Below are 19,896 nucleotides of genomic sequence, written 5' to 3' on the forward strand. Positions count from 1 at the left end.
CGTACCCAAAGACTGGAAAGTTGCACAGGTCACACCAATATTCAGAAAAGGTAGGAGTAATCCACTAAATTACAGGCCCATATCATTAACGTCGATATTCAGCAGGAATTTGGAACATACATTGTGTTCGAACATTATGCATTACCTCGAAAGAAAAACTGTCTATTGACACACAGTCAACATGGGCTTAAGAAAACATCGTTCCTGTGAAACACAACTAGCTCTTTATTCACATGAAGTGCTGAGTACTATTGACAAGGGATTTCAGATCGATTCCATGTTTCTGGACATCTGGAAGGCTTTTGACACTGTACCACACAAGCGGCTCGTAGGGAAAGTGCATGCTTATGGAATATCGTCTCAGTTATGTGACTGGATTTGTGATTTCATGTCAGAGAGGTCACAGTTCGTAGTGATTGATGGAAAGTCATCAGAGTAAAACAGAAGTGATTTCTGGCATTCCCCAAGGTAGTTTTATAGGCCCTTTGCTGTTCCTTATCTGTATAAACGATTTGGGATACATTCTGAGCAGTCGTCTTCGGTTGTTTGCAGATGACGCTGTCATTTATTGATTAATAAAGTCATCAGAAGATCAAAACAAATTGCAAAACAATTTAGAAAAGATAGCTGAATGGTGCGAAAAGTGGCAGTTGACCCTAAATAATGAAAAGTGTGAGGTCGTCCACATGAGTGCTAAAGGGAACTCGTTAAACTTTGGTTACACGAGAAATCAGTCTAATCTAAAAGCTGTAAATTCTACTAAATACCTAGGTATTACAATTAAGCACAACTTAAATTGGAAAGAACACATAGAAAACCAAGTACTGAATTTTATTGGTAGGACACTTAGAAAATGTAACAGACCTACTAAGGAGACTGCCTACACTACGCTTGTCTGTCCTCTTTTAGAACACTGCTGTGCAGTGTGGGATCCTTACCTGATAAGACTGATGGAGTACATCAAAAAAGTTCAAATAAAGGCAGCACATTTTGTATTATCACGAAATATAGGAGAGAGTGTCACAGAAATGATACAAGATTTGGGCTGGACATCATTAAAAGAAAGGCGTTTTTCGTTGTGACGGAATCTTCTCATGAAATTTCAATCACCAACTTTCTCCTCTGAATGCGAAAATAGGTGTTCATTCTTTCCACTCGCTATACGAGATTGGAATAATAGAGAATTGTGAAGGTGGTTCGATGAACCCTCTGCCAGGCACTTAAATGTGATTTGCAGAGTATCCATGTATATGTACATGTAGATGTAGATGAATGAACATAAATCATGCGAGATCCACAGCTGTGATACGTACGAGGTGCATTCAAGTTCTAAGGCCTCCGATTTTTTTTCTCCAGACTGGAAAGAGATAGAAACATGCGCATTGTTTTAAAATGAGGCCGCGTTCATTGTCAATACGTCCCAGAGATGGCAGCACCGTACGGCAGATGGAATTTTACCGCCAGCGGCGAGAATGAGAACTGTTTTAAATACTTAAAATGACGACGTTTTCCTTACTTGAACAGCGTGCAATCATTCATTTTCTGAATTTGCGTGGTGTGAAACCAATTGAAATTCATCAACAGTTGAAGGTGACATGTGGTGATGGAGTTATGGATGTGTCAAAAGTGCATTCGTGGGTGCAACAGTTTAATGAAGGCAGAACATCGTGTGACAACAAACCGAAACAACCTGGGGCTCGCACAAGCCAGTCTGATGACATGATCGAGAAAGTGGAGAGAATTGTTTTGGGGGATCGCCGAATTACTGTTGAACAGATCGCCTCCAGAGTTGGCATTTCTGTGGGTTCTGTGCACTCAATCCTGCATGACGACCTGAAAATGCGAAAAGTGTCATCCAGGTGGGTGCCACGAATGCTGACGGACGACCACATGGCTGCCCGTGTGGCATGTTGCCAAACAATGTTGACGCGCAATGACAGCATGAATGGGACTTTCTTTTCGTCGGTTGTGACAATGGATGAGGCGTGGATGCCATTTTTCAATCCAGAAACAAAGCGCCAATCAGCTCAATGGAAGCACACAGATTCACCGCCACCAAAAAAATTTCGGGTAACCGCCAGTGCTGAAAAAATGATGGTGTCCATGTTCTGGGACAGCGAGGGCATAATCCTTACCCATTGCGTTCCAAAGGGCACTACGGTATCAGGTGCATCCTACGAAAATGTTTTGAAGAACAAATTCCTTCCTGCACTGCAACAAAAACGTCCGGGAAGGGCTGCGCGTGTGCTGTTTCACCAAGACAACGCACCCGCACATCAAGCTAACGTTACGCAACAGTTTCTTTGTGATAACAACTTTGAAGTGATTCCTCATGCTCCCTACTCACCTGACCTGGCTCCTAGTGACTTTTGGCTTTTTCCAACACTGAAAGACACTCTCCGTGGCCGCACATTCACCAGCCGTGCTGCTATTGCCTCAGCGATTTTCCAGTGGTCAAAACAGACTCCTAAAGAAGCCTTTGCTGCTGCCATGGAATCATGGCGTCAGCGTTGTGAAAAATGTGTACGTCTGCAGGGCGATTACGTCGAGAAGTAACGTCAGTTTCATCGATTTCGGGTGAGTAGTTAATTAGAAAAAAAATCGGAGGCCTTAGAACTTGAATGCACCTCGTATTATGTAAATTAAAGGGGAAGGCAGGAGAAAAAAAAGAGAAGGAACTAATGATATCAGCTGTGTCGAGACTTCTACAGTTAAATGAGTGATCTCCTTTACTCCTAAACTATTTACATTCTACCAGTATTACTTCTATTTTTATCAGTATGTAGAGATACCCTACACACATTCTTACAAATTGAAGTGCAAACTTGACATGAATCAAGAGAACCGATGTCCGAAATAAAGAATAGGTTACAGCCAGGTTATTGTTTCCTTACATAAAAATAGCAGCTAAGATTACATATAATAATACGAGAAAAGAGAACCCTTCTCCTCAAGGAGTTGAACATTATAGCTCATCTTTTTAGCTAATGATTTCTAATGTTATAATTCAGAAACTCACCCCACTTACAAATATATGTCTACCCATGGTTGTTGAAGTTTCTGAAAGAGTAATGATGTGTAACAATTTGAGAGGCCCAATGGTTATGGTGCTATAGTGACTGAAGTATCCTAAACAATTTTAATTCAAACAGAAATAGACAAATGCTTACTGATCAAGGTAAAGAATGGCTGGAGTTTTGTAAATATTTGTAATGGTGGCTGATATAAGGTCCTGCAGAATCATTGCTAGCTTCTCCTCTTTCTGTTGTACTCTCTTTCTGTTGTTCGCCTTTCATTGTTCATTTGATTTTAAACATTGTCTTGGACCTTCCTGGTGTTCAAGCTTCTTTCGCTTTCTTTCACTTCTGTTTTGTTACTAAGTTATCCATTAAAAAAAAAATAATAATGAAAACACCAGAGAACCTTGACATAGTCCAAAACTATTGTAGTACCTTGTGTAGCATAAATAATTTCTGTATATGTGGTGTCAGTTCTCTCTGACATGTCTGAAAGAACAGACACCACATATAAGGTGAGAAAGACCAATGATCTCTTCAGTGTGGATGCACACCAAGCTCAAACTCATATGTGAATCAGCGAAATACCATGAGTAATGAGGGTAAGAGGCAGGGGGACTATGTCATCAGTGTGTGGATAAGTTGAGAATTTGGGTCTAATGAAAGGCATGCTAGGGTAGTCCGTGCAGTTGTGATGACCACTGTGTCCGAATGGCTTAGTGGTCACTGCATCTGCATAGACAGCAGGGGACCTGGCTTTGAACCCGAGTCCAGAACAAATTTTCAGCTTTTCCTATTGATTCTTAAAACATAACAGAACATGTAAATAAGTTGTTTTGAGATTAATCCGTAAAAAAAAAAAAAAAAACTTCAAAATAACATTTTGTGATCTGTTGCTTCATTTAATTCGAAGAATGCTTGAAAAATAAGTAAGGTGGAACATACTTGTAAATTTATTGCATTTTCATTCCAGTGCAATGATGATGGACCTTACAGATAGAAGTACAAAATGGTCCTTTTTTATAGTTGTTTCTTATTTTAGTTTTCTTCTTGCCTTCTTCATACTTTTAGTTGTTTCATAGGCATAAAACTTCGTCATTTGCTTTTTAGTGCTTGTAAACTGTCTGTACGTGGTAGTTCAACTGAGGGCTAACAATGTCCGAGCTATTTTTCCTGCCTCTGCAAGTACGTTGGAAACTTAGCACTCTGTCTTTGTTGTCTATATTTCCCATTTTAATTGCAAAATGGTTGATATGGATCTTGCTGTGTTTAAAGGTTTTGTTAGTCATTTAACCTGTTGCTGTATGCAGAAACTTTGCTGTCACATGAAAATTGTAATGTTTATATTTTAAGTTGCTCTGAAACAAATATAAGTGAAAAAAGAGACAGCATTGGTCTTATATTTTTTACTATCGCAAAATCGATTTTCTGTCACTGAGTGACCATCTTCAGTGCTATATTGTATAACTTAAATTAGGATGCACTGTTCAACAGTGAACAACTGTGAACAGTGCATCCTAATTTAAGTTATACAATATAGCACTGAAGATGGTCACTCAGTGACAGAAAATCAATTTTGTGATAGTAAAAAATACACGACCAATGCTGCCTCTTTTTTCAAGTATACCTGTTATCTGGTCGTAGTGCACAAGACGACGTGGAGTCGCCAATCAACAAATATAAGTAATGTTACTCTTTAAAATGTTACTCTTGTTCATAAATTTTACTGTAACATTGTCGGATTAAAGTTGAAGCTACTGTCCCACACCACAATGTGTGTTACAGGTCCACCTTGAGATTGATCCACAACAGTATGAACAAGAAAAAGAAAAGTTTCGAACACTTCAGGCTAGTGACAGTGCAAGGTTGGCAATTTTGAGAGATTTGCTGAGTGTACACCTGGGAATAGAGTGCTCATTGTCAGATACTGTTCCTCATTACAAACCTGGATATTTACTAGGGAGAAGTGAGGTGAGTTTTCCTTTTTTCAAGTTGCTGGGCCTCGATGCTTTGTTAATAACATTCACCTGCTATGACGATGATAAATTGTCGTTTTATTTGCATTTAAAGTAGAGCTTTAGTATAACAGTGTAATGTCTGTCTTATAACATAGTGTCACATAGAAGAAGGTGTAATTGGATGAATGACGGAAACTAACTTCACTTAACGAAGGATTATTCAGCACTTGCACAGACAAGGGCGCACAGCAAACTGCATCCGGCCAGAACACATACAGTATACATATAGCTACAGAACATTCCAGTACAATGATTCTTGATATTTGCGGATACTTCTAGAATGTACTCAAACCGAATATAGAAATTAAAATTGTACAGTCAAGGTGAGTTTTGAACTCGTGACTCTCGATGAAACAGTTAGTATCATATCCACTACACCACAGTGCTACTCAGCTTCTGCTGCGACATTGCTCCTTCATTAAGGAACAGCGTCTCGGTGTTACGTCCTCCTAGTCCTGGAACGAGTCATTCGTCCTGCATACTCTGGCTCCCGATGACTGATTCTCGCCCTGATGGTAATTTTCTTAGAACTTTTTTTGCCGCTACGCTCTTCGTCACCTTTCTGCTTGTTGCCTGTCGTTGGAGCTTCGAATTTACCCTGTGTTGTAGGATCCTTATAGGGCTTCATTCGAAGGACGTGGACCGTATATCTGAACTTTCGTCGTCTTGTGTTGGGGTCAAAAACTTCAACTTCATAAATAACATCACACAACTCTCTTACAATCTTATAAGGTCCAAAGTAGTGCCTGAGGAGCTTCTCAGAGAGTGAAGATCCAGACGAGGTCACCAGGCTGGTAGACAACAGGGCAGTGGCTCACGTCATACCTTTGGCGATCGTTTTCTTGAGCCTGCAGCATGCAGAGTGAGCTAACTGCTGAGCTTCCTTAGCTCTGGTTAACACCTGGTCGATGTAGTCGCCGTCCATGTCATCAGGATGTAATGGAAACATAGTGTCCATCGTCGTAGTCGCGTCCATGTCATCAGGATGTAATGGAAACATAGTGTCCATCGTCGTAGTCGCCTCATGCCCTCGCGCCAGGAAAAAGGACGTATATCCCGTGGTGTCTTGTTTGGAGGTGTTGTAGGCAAATGTCACAAAAGGTAGCACCTCATCCGAGTTGCTCTGCTCAACACTGATGAACATTGATAGCATGTAGGGCAAGGTCTTATTAAGGTGTACAGTAAGCCCGTTAGTTTGCAGATGGTAGGCAGTTGTCATGTGACGAGTAATGTGTCACCGACATTTTAACACTATCACAAGATTCGACTGAAAAATTTTCCCTCGATCCATAATTAATAACGTTGGGGCACCGTGTTTTAATACACTGTGTTCCACGATGAATTTGGCTATGTCAGATGCTTCGGCTGTTTTCACTGCTTTTGTAATGGCATGGCATGTCAGATAATCAGTGCAAACAATAATCCATCTATTGCCACTAGCAGACATCGGAAATCGACTGAATAGGTCAATCCCAACATGCTGGAAAGGCATTTCTGCTGGTGGAATTGGTATGAGTCGGCCAGGTGGTTTCCGAGGGACTGCCTTTCTCCTCTGGCACTCTCGACAGTGCGACACATAGTGACGGATACTTCTAAATAAACCTGGCCAGAAAACTCTCTTGCGGATTCTATCATACGTCTTAATAAAACCTAAATGTCCGGCCTCGGGTGTGTCATGGAATTTCTGTAGAACATCTAAGCGCATGTGTTTAGGAATCACTGGTAGCCAACTCTTTCCAAATGGATCAAAGTTTTTCTTGCAAAGTAATCCATTAACTACCTTAAATTGTCCTTTCACATCCTCTGACCGATTTAAGGAAAGCATAATTTGAGATATCTTGGCATCCTTCTTCTGCTCAGCAGAGGGATCATGGAGTGTAGCGAGGCAGTCACTATCTTCATCAAAGTCTTGATGGTCTTGCACAGTGTATCTTGAGAGACATTCAGCATCTTGGTGTTTTCTTCCACTTTTGTGCACTATGGTAATGTCATACTCTTGAAGACATAGTGCCCACCTGTCGAGTCGTCCTGTTGGATCCTTAAGACCTGCCAACCAACAAAGTGAAGTGAAAGTCTGTAACAACTGTGAATGGCCTTCCATAGAGATACTGTCAAAATTTGCACATGGTCCAGATTGCAGCAAGACATTCTCTTTCAGCAGTTGAGTAGTTTCTCTCGGTTTTTGTAAGTATCCTAGAAGCATAGGGTATAACCTTCTCTTTTCCATCGGAAATTTGCACCAGAACAGCACCGATCCCATAACCCCTGTCATCTGTGTGTAGTTATGTAGGTGCTCTCTCATCATACAGGCCGAGAACAGGGTAAGTCGTCAAGAGCTTTCGCAGCACATCGAAAGAATCTTGTTGCACAACACCCCAGGTAAATTTAGCATCAGCTTTTAACAACTCTTCGAGCGGCCTGGCTTTGATACAAAAGTGTTTGATAAAATGACGGTAATAAGAACATAATCCGAGTAAGCTTTTAAAATCTCTAATACTTTTAGGAATAGGAAATGCCGTTATAGATCTCACCTTTGTGGGTCTGGCTGCACACCTTTGTTTGACCCAAGGTGTCCAAGTATTTTGATTTCTTTTGCTTCAAAGAGACACTTTCTTAATATGATCCTGATTTTTTTGAATGTGAACACCTTTTCATTTCTTGAATATTTGAATTTCTACACACTATCACTCCATACTGCAGGTGTGGTTTGAAGAGTGCATGGTATACTGTGTACAGGAGCTGTTTGTCTGCATACTGTGATGGCTGCCTAATTATGAATATGGTGGAGTTGAGTTTCTCACAGAGAGAATTAATATGTTGTTCCCATTTCAGTTCATTAGTCACAGTAATACCTAAGAAGCTAATGGATTCTGCTTCTTCCAGTCTCGTTTCATCCACCTCTAAACCCATGTGCACAGCCTTCTCTTTTTTTGTGAACACTGAATACATAGTCTTTTTTAGATTCATAACAAGTCCATTTTCTAGGAGCCACTGAGCTGTAGTATTCAGATATGTATGCTCTGCTCTCAAGCTGTACCACATTTTGGTCATTGTTCAGTATTGTCATGTCATCTGCATACAATGTTTGCTTCTCCTTCTCTTCAACACCTATGTCATTAACAGACAGATTAAACAGCAATGGCCCCATTACACATCCCTGTGGTGCTCCATATTTGATTTGACGGCTTTAGTTTCTTACTGATACACATTCCCTATCGATACATGTTCTTTCCTGTTGCATAAGTATGATTCTATCCACTTGCCTGCTTGCTGCCAGATAGCATAGTTTTCCGATTTTGTTGTCAGTATTTCATGGCAGTAGTGCCGAATTCTTTGGAGAGTTTCAGAAACTTTGCAGATACAACTTGTTTTTCGTCTAAAGACTGTATAATATATTCTGCCAGGTTGGCAGTCACTGATTATGTAGATTTACTTTTTCTGAAACCATGCTGTGATGGTATAAGAATGTTGTATTTGTCCAGATAATCAATTAATCTATTATACATAAGCATTTCCAGAATTTTTGAGAAACCTGGTATCAGTGAAACTGGCCTGTAGTAGTTGGGATCATCCTTATCCCTTTTCTTCTACACAGGTACCACCCTGAAAGGGGTGCTTGCAACATCCAGCAGTGGTGTGTTAGTGCTTCATATATAAAATAAAGAATGAAAAATATGTGTAATATACAGTAGTCGCAGTTTTTATACCACTCCTAAGTGTATTGTGCGTTATATTATCACAAAAATAGAGGAAAAGAGGAAGTAGAAAGAGTTAAACATAGTGAAACGAACCAAGATAGAAAGTGCTCAACGAAATAATACTGTGAATATAGTCAAATTTGCGAAAATTAATGAGAGAAGAATCAAGTCTACAGGTTTAATTTTTGCTGTTACAAGAGAGTAAGAGAGTTCGTTACAATATCAAGCTAGTGAAATTTGAATAAACTGTGGACACAGCATGAATATAAATTGGTGCATGTACTAGTGGAAACCTTTCAAATAAGTGTGTAGTACAATTCTGAACTATATGTTTTAAAGTGGACAAAAGAAATGGAAATGAAGTACCAGTGTTCAAGGCATGTTTACTCTAATATTTTTTTTTTTTCTTTTTTTCGAAGCATGGTGCAAAACTATCGTCATGATGCACGGTATGTAAATTGGTCAGTGTAAGGCACAGAATGAAATCAATGGCACATAACTAAACAAATAGACAATAAAATGGTACAAGGATATACTCAGGACGAAATTTCTCGACAACGAATGACTAATTGCACATCTCGAAGAAAACAGCGACATTGCCGAATGTTCCGATAATTGTGTTACATTACGTGCCCTGATAAAAGTAAATATTGGACAAACATAAATTCGATTAGCAGGGAAAGGAACCGGCAGTCAATTTAATACAGCTATGCCAGAAACTAAAGTTCTTATGTCGACTGACAAAAACGGCAGAAACTGTGCGAGCCTTTTAAATGAATTATCACAAGAAATGCTCTCCGTAACGTCCTCCGTTAAACCGGGTGCGTTATTTAACAAAGTTACTAGAGGCATTCGTAGCAGAATCAAACACCTCGGGAAAGAAGACAGTCTAATAGTCTGTGCTGGATAAAATGACAGCAGAAACTGGAAGATGATGTGTAATTTCAGAAATTCTGTAGAAGAGTTAATCGGGAATATGTTACACATGAGGGTGATACTGTGTACAATTCCATACCAGCAAGACACAATACAGACAAATTATGTCACGTATCAGCTGAACGAGGACACTGTAAGAACCTATGAACAGTACAATCTTGTCACAGTATTGATGTTAACAGATTCCTAAGAAGACAAGATATCACATGGCAAGGATTGCATATAAACAAAAGAGGAAGAAAGAAACCATGCAGTAACAACCAAAAAGAAGACTGTAGTCGTGGGAAACAACGTAGCAGTAACGATCGTGCCAGACGTAGAAAAATCTTCTATAGAATCAAAAAGCCAGGAAGATGGAAAAACTGGACCATCACATTCCAACAATGAGATCGATCACACGAGCTGAAAAAAATAAAAGCATTAACAGCAGTATCGGAACGAGCGACGTCGTCATTATCCTAGTCGACAGCAGAATTGTGACCACTATTGGCAACGGCAGCAGAGCCACAGTCACCGGTGGCAGCAGCATCTCCAGAATCATCATCGTCAGAAACACGGGCAACGAGAAAAGAATCGACACCGATAACGGAAAATGCCACGTCGGCACTGGCAGAAGTAATAGGAGTCACTCGTCCCCTTAACGAGACAACTACTTCACCGCCGTGCCATCTCAAGGAGCAGTCGATATTGCAAAATCCGTCAAATGGTTGTATACTGAGGAAGAGAAAAGCAGCAGTTCCGTTCCATCTCAATGATTTTTTGCAGAAGGGCTACAGGAAAACCGCAATAAGATAAGTACGAGTGTAATGTTCTTACATATTAATGTGCAGTCTCTTAAGAGCAAACTGGGGAACTTCAGTATTGGCTAAAAAACTTAAACTGCACTGTGACTTCAATAAATGAACACTGGCTTAGCAATGAGGAACTAAAATTAAGTGTACCATTTGGATATGAATTGGCAACCAGCTACTGTAGAACAAGTATTAAACATGGTGGTGTACCTGTATATGTTAAAAATAGTGTGATAATCTATGAAGTTGTAGATGTAAGTGGACTGTGCATAGAAGCAAAATTTGAAGCTGCAGCCATAATGTTTCCAAACCAGGAAATTATAATAGCTTCAGTGTACCGCCCCCCAAAATACGGTGAAGACCTGTTTGTGGAGCTTCTGGAGAAACTGATACTCTTGCTACACAAATACAAAAATTACAGAATACTAATACTTGGTGATGTCAATATAGACATTAGGTTTAAGAATATAAAGGTTGAACACCTGCTAAATACATTAACTTCAGTTGCATAAATGACAAATCCACAAGCCAGGATGCATGTCTAGATAACATAATTTGTAATTTTCATCTAATCAACACATTCAAGCTTGGCATTTCAGATCATGAGGGACTATGGCTCAGACAAACTCTTAACAGTAAAGCAACTGAAACTTCCACGGAGTGTAGAAAATTTACAAGACCAGTTAACAAATCAAAGTTAAACAAGTTGATAAGTAAATTGAATTTAATAAAATGGGATAAAATAATAACCACTGCAGGTGCAAATGAATCTACCAACAAATTTCAGAACTGTTAACTGAAAATTTTGAAGCATGTTGTTTAAATGCTGCAAGAAAATATCAAAGCAAAATCATTACAGCAAACCACAAAATCTAAAAATCTGGTACACCCCACATCTAAGTAGAATAAAAACCATAATACCACTCTATCATGTAGGGCCAAGCATAATAATGCTGACAAGGAAATGTATATGAAAGTGAAAAATATTTACAGGTCTGAAATCAAGGCAGCTAAGTGCAAAGCAAATGATACATACCAGGTGATCAAAAAGTTAGTATAAATTTGAAAACTGAATAGATCACGGAATAATGTAGATAGAGAGATACAAATTGACACACATGCTTGGAATGACATGGGGTTTTATTAGAACCAAAAAAATACAAAAGTTCAAAAAATGTCCGACAGATGGCGCTTCATCTGATCAGAATAGCAATAATTAGCATAACAGAGTAAGACAAAGCAAAGATGATGTTCTTTACAGGAAATGCTCAATGTGTCCACCATCATTCCTCAACAATAGCTGTAGTCGAGGAATAATGTTGTGAACAGCACTGTAAAGCATGTCCGGAGTTATGGTGAGGCATTGGCGTCAGATGTTGTCTTTCAGCATCCCTAGAGATGTCGGTCAATCACGATACACTTGCAACTTCAGGTAACCCCAAAGCCAATAATTGCACGGACTGAGGTCTGGGGACCTGGGAGGCCAAGCAAGACGAAAGTGGCGGCTGAGCACACGATCATCACCAAACGACGCGCACAAGAGATCTTTCATGTGTCTAGCAATATGGGGTGGTTCTAATAAAACCCCATGTTATTCCAAGCATGTGTGTCAATTTTTACCTCTCTATTTACATTATTCCATGGTTTATTAAGTTTTCAAATGTATACTGACTTTTTGATTGCCCAGTATATACTGAACTCAGTGAATAAATGCAAAGCTGCATGGGAAATTATTAAAACAGAAACTAACTGTGATGATAAAGTGTACCAGACACCAATTCCACCTGATATTCTAAATGCACATTTTGTCAGTCCTCAATCGGATAACAGCATAATGGAGAATGTGACTAAAGCAGAGGCACTGCTGCCAGAAATGAACAGTAAGCATACAGACAGCTTTCACTGGACTTGTGTAACTGAGAACATGGTCAATGAATAAATAGCTAAGCTCAGTAATTCTAGAGCAGAGGATTACTATGGTCCCTCAAATTATGTTATTAAATATATCAGAAAACAAATTATAATGCCACTGACTAAAATAATCAACAAAATTTTAAATGAAGGTAATTATACAGAATGTTTAAAAATATCTGTAGTTAAACCAGTACACAGTACATAAGTGTGATAGAGTAAGTGCTCCCTGCTGCCATTGGATAAGCAGCTGCCAGCAGCAAGTCATATACTCTTAGCTCACTTATTTGTTACATAGTTTAATTCTTAATTTCTTTGTGTGTTTTTGGCTACTTGCATTGTTTAATTCATAAATTTCGAGCGTATTATAGTATTTGAGAGATGTAGCATGGCACTTTAGTACCTGAATAGTGTAAATTCGCGTAGTCGTCTGACTTCTGTTTTTGTTTTGAACGGCCAGTGTCAGTTGGTCACAGCCAGTGTCCTCCCTGCCGCCATTGGATAAGCAGATGCCAGCAGCAAGTTGTATACTCTTAGCTCAATTCTTAATTTCTTTGCGTATTTTTGGGTACTTGCATCGTTTAATTCATAAATTTTTGGCGTATTATAGTATTTGACAGTTGTAGCATCGCGTTTTAGTACCTGAATAGTGTAAAATTGCAGTCTCCTTCCGCCACCGAGCAGTGTGTCAGCAGTGCGCAAGTATCAGCATTGCTGCATTTACTAGGCAGTCTTGTATTTAATAACAGTTTAAATTTTGTGTCGAATTGTTTGTGCTCTCTGTAGATTAGTTCAGACATTCTTTGCACAACAGTTTTTAGCACGGATAGGGACAGCAACTGCTGTGTTCGGATGCGGGCTGAGTTGGCATCAGGCAGTGTTGGCTTCGGTCACACAGCTTGAGGCTGTTACCGATGGGCATCACTGTGGGGGTCCGGATGGGGGTTCGCCGGGGACGGCCAGCTCGTCCCACGCATCACCCGATCGGACTACGGCTGTGGCTGCCCGGGATACTGCCCACATTGAGGCTGACTCCTCACCCGTGGTAGAGTGGGAGGTCGTCTCGAGGTGTGGCAGGGGGCGAAAGACATTCCGGAGGGCTGAACGGAAGGCCTCTCCACTTAGTCTGACGAACCAGTTTCAGGCTCTGTCTCCGGCTGATACTGATCTTTGGCCAGACATGGCTGCTTGTCCTGTTCCAGAGGTTGCCCCCTCAGACTGCAAGATCCAGGCGGTCGCAGAGGGTGGGCTTACTGGTAGATGGGAGCTCTGTCACGCACGTAATGGGGCCCCTTAGGGATATGGCAGCAAGAGAGGGGAAGAAAACCAATGTGCACTCCGTGTGCATACCGGAGGGAGTCATTCCAGATGTGGAAAGGGTCCTTCCGGATGCCATGAAGGGTACAGGGTGCACCCATCTGCAGGTGGTCGCTCATGGCGGCACCAATGATGTGTGTCGCTATGGATCAGAGGAAATCCTCTCTGGCTTCCGGCGGCTGTCTAATTTGGTGAAGACTGCCAGTCTCGCTAGCGGGATGAAATCAGAGCTCACCATCTGCAGCATCGTCGACAGGACTGACTGCAGACCTTTGGTACAGAACCGATTGGAGGGTCTGAATCAGAGGCTGAGACAGTTCTGCGACCGGGTGGGCTGCAGATTCCTCGACTTGCGCCATAGGGTGGTGGGGTTTCGGGTTCCACTGGATAGGTCAGGAGTCCACTACACGCAACAGGCGGCTACATGGGTAGCAGGGGTTGTGTGGAGTGGACTGGGCGGTTTTTTAGGTTAGATGGCCTCAGGCAAGTACAGAAAGGGCAACAGCCTCAAAGGGTGCGGAGCAAACTCAGACCATGTGGGGACCAAGCAGCAATCGGTATTGAAATTGTAAACTGTCGAAGCTCCATTGGTAAAGTACCAGAACTTCAAGCGCTGATAGAAAGCACCGAAGCTGAAATCGTTATAGGTACAGAAAGCTGGCTGAAGCCAGAGATAAATTCTGCCGAAATTTTCACAAAGGCACAGACGGTGTTTAGAAAGGATAGATTGCATGCAACTGGTGGTGGCGTGTTTGTCGCTGTTAGTAGTAGTTTATCTTGTAGTGAAGTAGAAGTGTATAGTTCCTGTGAATTATTATGGGTGGAGGTTACACTCAACAACCGAGCTAGGTTAATAATTGGCTCCTTTTACCGACCTCCCAACTCAGCAGCATTAGTGGCAGAACAACTGAGAGAAAATCTGGAATACATTTCACATAAATTTTCTCAGCATGTTAGTCTTTTTTGGAGAAAGGTCGTTGCTGCATCCCTGAATATGAAAGTAAATAGGAATATAAAAAAAGGGAGGAAGGTTTATCTGCTTAGCAAGAGTAATAGGAGGCAGATTTCAGACTGCCTAACATATCGAAACGAAAATTTCTGTTCCAACACTGACAATGTTGAGTGATTACGCAAAAAGTTTTAGACAGGTATGTGCCGAGTAAACTGTGAGGGATGGTAAAAACCCACTGTGGTTCAACAACAAAGTTAGGAAACTACTGCGAAAGCAAAGAGAGCTTTACTGCAAGTTTAAACGCAGCCAAAACCTCTCAGACAAACAGAAGCTAAACGATGTCAAAGTTAGCATAAGGAGGGCTATGCGTGAAGCATTCAGTGAATTCGAAAGTAAAATTCTATGTACCGACTTGACAGAAAATCCTAGGAAGTTCTGGTCTTACGTTAAATCAGTAAGTGGCTCGGAACAGCATATCCAGACACTCCGGGATGATGAAGGCATTGAATCAGAGGATGACACGCATAAAGCTGAAATACTAAACACCTTTTTCCAAAGCTGTTTCTCAGAGGAAGACCGCACTGCAGTTCCTTCTCTAAATCCTCGCACAAACGAAAAAATGGCTGACATCGAAATAAGTGTCAGAGGAATAGAAAAGCAACTGGAATCACTCAACAGAGGAAAGTCCACTGGACCTGACGGGATACCAATTCAATTCTACACAGAGTATGCGAAAGAACTTGCCCCCTTCTAACAGCCATGTACCGCAAGTCTCTAGTGGAATGGAAGGTTCCAAATGATTGGAAAAGAGCACAGCTAGTCCCAGTCTTCAAGAAGGGGTGTCGAGCAGATGCGCAAAACTATAGACCTATATCTCTGATGTTGATCTATTGTAGAATTTTGGAACATGTTTTTTGCTCGCATATCATGTCGTTTCTGGAAACCCAGAATCTACTCTGTAGGAATCAACACGGATTCCGGAAACAGCGATCATGTGAGACCCAACTCGCTTTATTTGTTCATGAGACCCAGAAGATATTAGATACAGGCTCCCAGGTAGATGCTATTTTCCTTGACTTCCGGAAGGCATTGGATACAGTTCCGCACTGTCACCTGATAAACAAAGTAAGAGCCTACGGAATATCAGACCAGCTGTGTGGCTGGATTGAAGAGTTTTTAGCAGACAGAACACAGCTTGTTATTCTCAATGGAGAGACGTCTACAGATGTTAAAGTAACCTCTGGCATGCCACAGGGGAGGGTTATGGGACCATTGCTTTTCACAGTATATATAAATGACCTAGTAGATAGTGTCGGAAGTTCCATGCGGCTTTTCTCGGATGATGCTGTAGTATACAGAGATGTTGCAGCATTAGAAAATTGTAGCAAAATGCAGGAAGATCTGCAGTGGTTAGGCACTTGGTGCAGGGAGTGGCAACTGACCCTTAACATAGACAAATGTAATGTATTGTGAATACATAGAAAGAAGGATCCTTTATTGTATGATTATATGATAGCGGAACAAACACTGGTAGCAGTTACTTCTGTAAAATATTTGGGAGTATGCGTGCAGAACGATTTGAAGTAGAATGATCATATAAAATTAATTGTTGGTAAGGTGGGTACCAGGTTGAGATTCATTGGGAGAGTCCTTAGAAAATGTAGTCCATCAACAAAGGAGTTGGCTTACAAAACACTCGTTTGACCTATACTTGAGTATTGCTCATCAGTGTGGGATCTGTACCAGATTGGGTTGATGGAGGAGATAGAGAAGATCCAAAGAAGAGCGACGTGGCGTCACAGGGTTATTTGGTAAGCGTGATAGCGTTACGGAGACATTTATCAAACTCAAGTGGCAGACTCTGCAAGAGAGGCACTCTGCATCACGATGTAGCTTGCTGTCCAGGTTTCGAGAGGGTGAGTTCCTGGATGAGGTATTGAATATATTGCATCCCCCTACTTGTACCTCCCGAGCAGATCACGAATGTAAAATTAGAGAGATTCGAGTGTGCACGGAGGCTTTCCGGCAGTCGTTCTTCCTGCGAACCATACGTGACTGGAACAGAAAAGGGAGGTAATAACAGTGGCACGTAATGTGCCCTCCGCCACACACTGTTGGGTGGCTTTTGGTGTATAAATGTAAATGTAAATGTAAAGAAGGGAGATATAGCATCACCAGATAACTATCGACCAATACCACGTATACCCATAATATCAAAAATAATAGAACACTGCATGCATAAACAGATGAGTCAATATTTTGAACTCACCTCCTCACAGTATGGTTTCAGATCCAGCCTTTCTACAGTCAAAACAGTTGAGAGTATGGTAGCAAAAATATACAATTGTTTTGAAAATAAAGATATTATCTGTGCAACACTGTCGGACCTTACGAAATCATTTGATATATTCTCCCACAATATTCTCATAAAAAAACTCTATCACTATGGAGTGAGAAAGAATGCTCTATGCCTAATGCAGTCATACTTGGACAACAGAAAACGATTAGTTAAGGTAAATACTCAAATGTCAGTATGTTTCCCAGTTGTAAAGGCATTACCTCAAGGATCTGTTCTTGGACCTTTCCTTTTCATTATTTATATAAATGATTTGCCTGCAGTTGTATCATGTGATTCAGTCTATATGCTGATAACACAACACTCATCACATGTGATACCAATCTTGAAAATGTGCAACACGTCACGGCAGTGGCAATGGAGAGGTGTACCTGTTTGAGGGAAGTGTACTGCAGAATAATAATAGTGGAACTGAAGCTATTGTATTCAGTCTGAATGCTCCCAGTCATGATAACAAAACAGTAAAATTATTAGGATTTCATATAGATCAAAAACTCATCTGGGATACCCACACAGGGAAGATATGTGGCAAATTGACACATGTCATATATCTGCTGTACAAGCTAATGAGCAGTGTCAGTAAAGAACTTCTGTTATATGCATATTTTGCATTTTTACATTCGCACCTGAGTTATGGAATACTATTATGGGGCAATTCTGTAGGCTCAAAATTAGTGTTTAAATGGCAAAAGAAAGCCATAAGGTTCATAGCAGAATTTAGGCCATATGAATCATGTTGGGATTATTTTGAGAAACTAAATATAATGACAGTGCCTGGCCTGTATATTTACAACTACCTTGTCTTCGTTAAAGAGAATCTGAGTAAATTTGACTTAAGGAGAACAGTTCATGACCATAACATAAGAGGTGGACATACAATTAGTATGCCATATGCTAGGCTTGCAAAGACACATAACAGCTACGAATATCTTGATCCTGTCTACTTCAACAAATTACCGGAAAATGGCTACACAGTGCCAGTAAATAAACTTGAAACTAGTATTTCGAGGTGGATCAAAAGTAAAGTAATTTACTCTGCTCAAGAGTTCTTTGAGTATGTGACAAATGACCCACTTTCTTTATGAGAATGAACTACATATTAACTGCAAACTATATGTATGCCACACTGTGCGACTATTTTATTACTCTTTCATGTACTAATTGTTAATTATCTCTTTGATTATTTATTTGTCATTCACTGAACTTTGTAGTTCATTTATCTTGTAATTGATCTGTTAAGAAACTTCTTGTTGTTATTGAAATTTGCACAAATACACTCCTGGAAATTGAAATAAGAACACCGTGAATTCATTGTCCCAGGAAGGGGAAACTTTATTGACCCATTCCTGGGGTCAGATACATCATATGATCACACTGACAGAACCACAGGCACATAGACACAGGCAACAGAGCATGCACAATGTCGGCACTAGTACAGTGTATATCCACCTTTCGCAGCAATGCAGGCTGCTATTCTCCCATGGAGACGATCGTAGAGATGCTGGATGTAGTCCTGTGGAACGGCTTGCCATGCCATTTCCACCTGGTGCCTCAGTTGGACCAGCGTTCGTGCTGGACGTGCAGACCGCGTGAGACGACGCTTCATCCAGTCCCAAACATGCTCAATGGGGGACAGATCCGGAGATCTTGCTGGCCAGGGTAGTTGACTTACACCTTCTAGAGCACGTTGGGTGGCACGGGATACATGCGGACGTGCATTGTCCTGTTGGAACAGCAAGTTCCCTTGCCGGTCTAAGAATGGTAGAACGATGGGTTCGATGACGGTTTGGATGTACCGTGCACTATTCAGTGTCCCCTCGACGATCACCAGTGGTGTACGGCCAGTGTAGGAGATCGCTCCCCACACCATGATGCTGGGTGTTGGCCCTGTGTGCCTCGGTCGTATGCAGTCCTGATTGTGGCGCTCACCTGCACGGCGCCAAACACGCATACGACCATCATTGGCACCAAGGCAGAAGCGACTCTCATCGCTGAAGATTACACGTCTCCATTCGTCCCTCCATTCACGCTTGTCGCGACACCACTGGAGGCGGGCTGCACGATGTTGGGGCGTGAGCGGAAGACGGTTGCGAATGGTCCTCACCGATACCCCAGGAGCAACAGTGTCCCTAATTTGCTGGGAAGTGGCGGTGCGGTCCCCTACAGCACTGCGTAGGATCCTACGGTCTTGGCGTGCATCCGTGCGTCGCTGCGGTCCGGTCCCAGGTCGACGGGCACGTGCACCTTCCGCCGACCACTGGCGACAACATCGATGTACTGTGGAGACCTCACGCCCCACGTGTTGAGCAATTCGGCGGTACGTCCACCCGGCCTCCCGCATGCCCACTATACGCCCTCGCTCAAAGTCCGTCAACTGCACATACGGTTCACTTCCACGCTGTCGCGGCATGCTACCAGTGTTAAAGACTGCGATGGAGCTCCGTATGCCACGGCAAACTGGCTGACACTGACGGCGGCGGTGCACAAATGCTGCGCAGCTAGCGCCATTCGACGGCCAACACCGCGGTTCCTGGTGTGTCCGCTGTGCCGTGCGTGTGATCATTGCTTGTACAGCCCTCTCGCAGTGTCCGGAGCAAGTATGGTGGGTCTGACACACCGGTGTCAATGTGTTCTTTTTTCCATTTCCAGGAGTGTATGTATTGTATCCATCTTGGGTTATTATAATGTAGTTAACATTTGCCATGTTGAATTTTATATTATTATTATTATTATTATTATTATTATTATTATTATTGTGTTAAAACTGACAACACCAATTTCATGTAAATATGCTCAATGGTGGAATAAAACATTTGTATTTATTTGTTCACTTGCTTTATTATATGATTTGATATTTCGTTATCACCATGTAATTTCTTGGGCTTTAGTTTTCCTCACTT

General features: G+C 41.4%; 1 protein-coding gene across 6 annotated transcripts in view; it reads left to right on the top strand.

Moving 5' to 3' along the window:
* Nucleotides 1-19,896, top strand: part of LOC126185133 (biotin--protein ligase) — a 360,657-nt gene that overhangs the window by 249,684 nt on the left and 91,077 nt on the right. For all 6 annotated transcript variants that reach the window (XM_049927960.1, XM_049927964.1, XM_049927963.1 and 3 more), the window contains one exon: nucleotides 4,803-4,988. In XM_049927960.1, coding sequence (XP_049783917.1) covers nucleotides 4,803-4,988 — 186 coding nt within the window. The remainder of the gene's footprint in view (nucleotides 1-4,802; nucleotides 4,989-19,896) is intronic.

The sequence above is a fragment of the Schistocerca cancellata genome, chromosome 4, assembly GCF_023864275.1.
Source record: "Schistocerca cancellata isolate TAMUIC-IGC-003103 chromosome 4, iqSchCanc2.1, whole genome shotgun sequence".
Taxonomy (NCBI): domain Eukaryota; kingdom Metazoa; phylum Arthropoda; class Insecta; order Orthoptera; family Acrididae; genus Schistocerca; species Schistocerca cancellata.